Source organism: Lates calcarifer, linkage group LG11 (genome assembly GCF_001640805.2).
Source record: "Lates calcarifer isolate ASB-BC8 linkage group LG11, TLL_Latcal_v3, whole genome shotgun sequence".
In the NCBI taxonomy this organism is placed as follows: Eukaryota; Metazoa; Chordata; class Actinopteri; family Centropomidae; genus Lates; species Lates calcarifer.
The window spans coordinates 11510376-11517452 of NC_066843.1; the positions used below are offsets into that span (position 1 = coordinate 11510376).

At 41.9% G+C, this 7077-nt stretch overlaps 1 protein-coding gene across 1 annotated transcript; it reads right to left on the bottom strand.

Annotated features, from left to right (window-relative positions):
- Positions 1-309: 309 nt before the first annotated feature.
- Positions 310-7056, bottom strand: slc5a11 (solute carrier family 5 member 11). Its single transcript, XM_051073709.1, is given in 16 exon segments — positions 310-668; positions 784-999; positions 1435-1603; positions 2233-2285; positions 2287-2384; positions 2466-2573; positions 2835-2970; positions 3647-3852; positions 3943-4023; positions 4153-4258; positions 4420-4524; positions 4633-4692; positions 4799-4903; positions 5052-5123; positions 5571-5717; positions 6647-7056. Coding segments are annotated over 15 exon segments (1917 nt in total). The 5' UTR covers positions 6647-7056; the 3' UTR covers positions 310-413.
- Between the last annotated feature and the right edge of the window lie 21 nt (positions 7057-7077).

The following is a 7077-nucleotide window of genomic DNA, read 5'->3' on the forward strand; positions in this document are numbered from 1 at the left end:
TTGAATGAAGCAGCAAAGTATCTCATTATACTGTTTCAATTTAACAAGAAGAAAGTAAAACAAAACACTGAAATCTGTACACAATGTTTCACCCAAACCACCACACCATGTGTCTATTGAGAGTGTCATACCCTGCTTGTCAGGCCCAGTAGCCAATGATGAACGCAGTTACACAGAGGCAAATGATGAGGTTGACGTCGACGACGAGTCGTAGACGTGGTTTTTCCTCCAGGGAGCAGATAGCTGGTTCAGGTGCAGGAGGAGTCACAGGATTATTCTCTCCCTCTGTCCGTCTCTCCATCCCACACAGCCAGTAGAGGGCAGACATCAGCCTGGACTGGCTGCGGACGCTGGACGCTGAGGATGAGGAGTCTGGAGAGTTCAAGAAGTGGAGAGAAAACATTTTGAATTGTTCAGTGGGTGTTGTCCACTAGCAAGAATGACAAATGGTCAAATGGAAAAGAGTCATGACTTGCGGGACAGGGACCCCACCTTTCCTGTGATCCACATGCTTTTCCATTGCTGGCGGCCTCCTCTCTTCCTGTAACTCCCATCTCATCCGTCTGACTAGTGATCACCTCTGAGGCCTTACTGCTCCGCTCCACTGTGAATACATGCTCTTTGGGCTCCACTGGATCGAACCTTGTGAACCAGGTAAGACGGCTGATCTGTTTAGAAAAAGACGTGACACATCAATTTAAACAAATTGATTTGCCTATGGTCAACATGGGTACTAATTAGATAAAGTACAGCTTCATCACAGATCTGACTCAGTGGCTGCACCTGCTCCGGTTTGGGCTCCTCTGTGACCAGGCTGACTCCAACCACCACGACCAGGGTGATGAAGGACAGCAAGACGGAAAAGTAGAGGTAATGGACGTACTTCAACACTGCGGGCCTGTCGTCCACCTCGTAGCACAGGGGCGCAGGATAAATGAAGTCCAGCAACATGCGGATGCAGCCTACCAACAGACCGATAGCCAGGCCCCAGAATGCACCCTGAGAGAGACAGAGAGAGAGAGGGAGAGTGCGAGAGGGAGGGGGGTAGAGAGGGAGAGAGAGAGAAAAGAGTCAAGCACAGACGCAGAGATGGATTTAGTTACAGTTTCTTCAGAGCAGCTTTTATCATCTGTCATATCGGGACACACAAAGTGACAGGTCTGAACTCAAAACAGATATTTCTCCTTCACATTTCTGTTCTATCGTAAATTAAATATGAAACTTCATTCAATTTATATGAAGAGATGGGAGATGCATTAAAAAAGTGAAATAAATACCACTAAAGAAGATGAAGTCTGAATAGGAGTCATTTGCTAATAACTAATACAATGTGCAGTCTGTTGTTGGGAGTGAGCTGCAGTAAATGCATTATACAACTGTATAAGTACTACTACCTGATGAATTTGACTTGTTTGATTGTTCAGATATCCTTACCTTCTCATTAGTCCTCTTCCAGAAACAGCCCATGATGAAGATGATGGAGACTGGGGGCTGGAGGTAGGTGCTGATGGACTGGATGTAAATAAAGAGCTGCCCTCCCTGACTGGCCTGAACAACAGGAATCCACAGCACGGACACCACCACCAGCACGAGCACAAACACCCTGCAGCGTGTACATGAAACATAAGATCTGCGTTTTGAATGAAAAATGAAGCGCTTCAGTTCTGCAGAGCCATAATTTGCTCACAGGACAGCTTCTGAGAATAGAAAACTGAAGACTTTGATGCATAAATCTCAGCAGCAGCTGTACATTTGGTTATGAGGCTGTGTGTGTGTGTGTGTGTGTGTGTGTGTGTGTGTGTGAGGCTAGAGGAGAAAATCTGCTGAAGTCGTTTCTTTGAAATATGTGGACAGAGGGGTTATGGTTTGGGTGAGGATGACAGAAAATTGTAATAATTTAAAATGCAATTTGGTGGATGATTTCATCCAAAGTGCAGTATAAAGCCATGCACAGTAATTGTTTAAATGTAGAAGGTCCAAATGGGAATAAAATATTCTTCATTGTATAAACCTTTAATCTTTAACTTGGCCTGGGTGGAAAAAGCTGACAGCGGGGTGGCCTACTGTAGAGAGGCTTTTTCACAAAATTTCATGATTCCCAATTCCTTTTAAACTGTTCCTCAGAAAATATGTTGCAGGCTTAAAAAAGTGCTTCAGTATGGGATATGTACATGTGCAGCAACCAGAACCATATTTTGGGTTGTGTCTGCACGTTCAGATATGGTCACATACCTGCCCACAATCATGAGCTCCCACTCAGACGCACGGGATCTGAAACTCTTCCACTAGGTCCATGGTGAAAATGGTGCTGGCGCTGTTGAAGATGGAGGTCAGAGATGACATGAGGGCAGCAATCATCACCGCCATCATCAGACCCCTCAATCCTAGGCAAGAAAAAAAAAAAGTCAGTGAAGGATCGCAAAAGGCAGGATAGGAGCTGTAACTGAGGGGAAAAAGCATCTCACCAGCGGGCAGCAGCTCCATGACCAGTCTGGCGTAGGCGGTGTCTGTGCAGCCCACTGGGTTGCCACAAATCTGTTTGCACAGTTCAGGGTCTGCACATGCCACGTCATCTACACAATATTGTTAAAACAAACAACAACTAAACCTCAAGTATCCCCGGAGTGTGACTGACTTTTTTTTTCACAAGCCACAATTTAGCATCACTTTTTAAATTTGAGACTTTCAGCATGTCAGCATTACCTGAATTCAACCATGTGCTCTGTATTAGTAATTCCAATATTTTTATGGGGTTAATTAAGTCATATGTAGTTGTGTATGTAGTTGTGTAAACCCAGCTGCAGGAATCACTGATAAATATGTGGATTACATACCTGTGTAAAGTATCCTGCTGATCATGCCAGGCAGCATAACGGCAAAGAAAGGCAGAATCTTTAGATAAGCCGCCATTAGTGAACCTCCTTTTGCATGGGTCAGGTTCTTAGCAGCCAGGGAGCGCTGCACAATCACCTGCAGAAAATCAATTGAGATATTTATCAGTATGTACATTTTAATAGCGGCCAATTTAGTGTGGATCAGAATGTAAAAGGAAATCACATAGCTTAACTGTTATCACCTGGGAGTCTAATGTGTATCAGGGGTAAAGGGTTGAACTGATAACCAATTGACAAATATGCTCATTAAAACTACATGTGTCCTCTGTTGTCTCAGATTCAGCTGCTTGGCAAACTTTCACTCTGATATTCTATAAAAGGAATTTTTAACCTCTCTCAGGAGCAAAACATGCCAAATTCTCAGAGGAGGGATTTTCAGATGAAGATTCCTTCAGCACTTAACTTCAGAGGAATTTGTAGAACAGCATAAACAAGATGGAAAAGGACTGAATTACACTTTCATCTTTTATAGATGAAAGACTTCCAGATAGTTTATAAATAAAATGAATTTAAATAAAACTTAAATGTACATGTCGGAATCTCAGATCTGCTATGCTTTCAGTTGCCTTCCCTGTTAAAGTTAGGTTTACCATCATCTGGTTTAAAAACCGTGATTCACCCATAAGTAATAAAAAAAAAAAAAAGGGTTTAGTACATATACCTTAATTTCTGATATCTGATTTTCACAGTATCACACCTGCTGAACTTATTCTCTTATTCTTTCATGTTCTGTCTATTTTGATCATTAGTACCTGATCAGAACACCAGTACCACATGGAGGGGACGGACATGCCAATGATGACCCCGGGCCAAGGCAGGTCAGAATTCACCGGGTCTCTGAATATGTGGAAAGCGTCGTCTCGGGGGATGCCGCAGGTTGAGTTGGGCACAGTGACGGAAGGGATGGCATTGGCGTATCCCTCCATCAGAGCGTTCCAGCCTCCGACCTCCGCAAAGCCTCAACAAGAGGACAACGGGGTCAATTTACACAGGGACATAAAGAGCTGGTGGTGAGAGGCTGTCGTGTGTGGAGTCAGGTTTGACTTACTGAAGCCCATGAGGGTGAGAGCTCCTGCCAGCATGATAGCGGTTTGAGCAGCATCGGTGTAGATGACTGCAGCCAGACCACCTGGGACACAACGTACAACACATACTGTACTTCAATACAGAAGAAGCAGCAAACAGCACTATTATGGCTGAGCTCTTACAACACCTTAATGAGAGGTTTTTAAAATGGCAAGGGAAGGAGAAAGGTCACCTGCTACAGTGTAGAGAGCAGTGACTGACAGCAGCAGCACTATAGCCAAGTAGATATCCCATTGCAAAGCAAGCTGTATAAACAATGCACCAGCATACATATCCACCTGGCGAGAAACACACACACACGCACATACATCAGATAGGATTTGTGCTTCACAAACCACGGAGAAGTTAAGACCAGCAAGGTAAAACAGCTCAGTAAAAAGCATCAAAAACATGCACAGCATAGAAGGCACAACAGAATTATTGTGAAATTGTATCATACTGATATCTTTGTGAAAATGTAGATAAACAAGGACAGAACAGCTATAAATAACTGTGTTCTTCTCCCACCAAATCGTCTCTGCAAGTACTCTGGCATTGTTGTTACCTTGAGAAGAAAAAGATCAAAGATGACGATGAGGGAATGGATGAATAAAAACATGCATTTGCACATGTATATGTGAAGGATATGATACTGTCTGAGTAGACATCTCACCCCAGAGGCAATATAAATGGGCAGGAAGAGCCATCCCAGCAGCAGCACCATCAACATACCCTGTTGATATCACCATTTTAACACACTAAGACTTTAAAAACGACAACTGTGATTTATAATTTATACTAAAATTAGTTTTACATTAGCATACAGATGCACCTCTTACATTCCATTCATATGCAATTGCCCCGATTCCTGCTGCAGCTCCTGACCCTGCCAGGCCAATAAAATGTCCACTGCCAATGTTACTGGCAAACAGAGAGGCACCCACCTAAATATAAGAGAGTTAGAATAAGGATCAACTTTGCATGTTACTTTGGATTACAGAACATTTTGCCTCCTTCTAACTTTTAAAGTATGAACTATTGGAAGTATACTTGAATTCAAGCCACTAGGACTGTGTACAGAGTTTGACTCACCGGCCACCAGGTCATGTTCTTCCCAGCCAGGAAGTAGCCATCCACCGTGCTGCGCTTTGTTCTCCACATGGACTGGCAGAAAAATGTAAAACACCTCTTAATGATACACAAAGAAATGTTGGTTCATATGACCTGAGAAGAATGAATTTCTGGTACTTTGGATCTATCTCTATTAAATGGCATTGCAGAAAGAAACATACAGGCTCTCTAACACAAACATGAGTTGTAGTCTAACTTGTGATAAAGTTAAAATGATGCAGACCAGTTCTGTTCTTGTTGAAGGACATTACTAACACTGATAGCAAAGGGACAAAAGAACAGAGAGGCACTGCTGAGGGCAAACTTCTGTGCAGTACATTTTGATGTCAAGCCATTACCATTCAGTTCATAACAAAAAATAAAAAATAAAAAATCACACGTTACTCTTTTTAGTTTGTCTCACCAAGAAATAGCTTACTATGTAAAACTGTTTGGTATCCATATTGACGCAGTGACCTGTTTTCTTTCCACTGTACTTACCCAGAAGCCCACTGCCAGCACAAGTAGAAAGTATACCACCAGCACCACTATATCCACAGTAACCAGGGTAGGTCTGGACCCGGGAGATGGCGGTGGAGATGTGGTCATGATGGCTCCTTGGCGTCCTACTGCAAGGTCAAAAGTCATCTGGAAACCAAGAGATACACTCTGATAATGAGCACATTAGAGGATTATATTCCACTTGGAGACATAATTAACTGTAAATAACTGTTGATGCAAGTAAGACTTTAAGCACTTCACACGTTAAAATAAGAGTAAGAGAGGGACATTCTACCACCCAGTGGGTTTTTTGAGTCCTTTAGTCTTTTGTCTGGGTGTTTGACTCTAACATTCACTTAGGATTTAGCTCTCAATCTCAAAACTTTAGAGCAGCTGTCAAACACTCTGAGCCATTTGATGTACAAATACAATATTTACACTATTAACACAGGTAAGACATACTTAATGTGTCCTTAGAGAAATTTGTTCTGGAGATTATGTTTTCAGGTTGTTTGGGTTTTCTGTCTGTCTGTGCATCTGTCCATCCAAAAACATAATGCTTCTGGTCACAGCTATTGCTGGCATTGAGACATAAAAACACTAGTGACGCTCACTAGTTAAACTTGTCGACTTGAGAAAATGTGAACCCTTTCTTAAAGAACATTGTGTTGGTGATACTTAATGTATCTTTACTCAACTTAAATATTGAAAGCAAGACTTTTCTGAAGTTTTCAGACTTTTCAGAGTTGAATTGACCATTAGTTGAGACACACTGTATCATAATAATCTTTTACAGGAATCACATTTACACAATACAACGATTTCTGAATTACTGGAGACACATTCATTAAACCTGCTGTGCTGCTTTTCAGTGGATTTAATTGTTGAACACAGCTAAATATTTTAATCCAGGCTTGTAAAACTGTAGTAAGATCAGTTTATAAACCCATAATGCATTACATTATATTACATTATTAAACGACTGATGTAATGAAATTTGACAGAAATTCAGATAATATACAGCTCAGTATCTTCATGCTCTGCATTGGATGGTATTGTGAGGTAAACAAACTCACCTTTTAGCAAGTGGTCACACTGTGCGTCATTCCAGCTGGACTGTTCGGAGCTAATTTGTCTTCCCCAAACAATTCAGCATGTCACAAATTACCCGAAGACGATCCCAGGAATCTCATGTTTTTCAGAAGCTTCCTGAACTGACCAAAGGATCAAACTCCACTTCCACCTATACTACAAGGTTCAGTTAAAATGTAAGAGATTTATTACTCTTCACAGAGAGGCGTTTGCACAACACACCCCTGCTGCCAGTGGAAGAGCTAAATGATTGCTGAATGAGTGTTAAATTAATACCTCGTCACACAGAGGAACTGGGCAGTGATATAATCATGTTAAAGCAAGGTAAGTGTAAGGCTAGTGTCTGCGTGCAGAGCAGAGACATACAGATACAGGCTTATCTCACAAAAACAAATCTGAGATATTGCAGCAATTA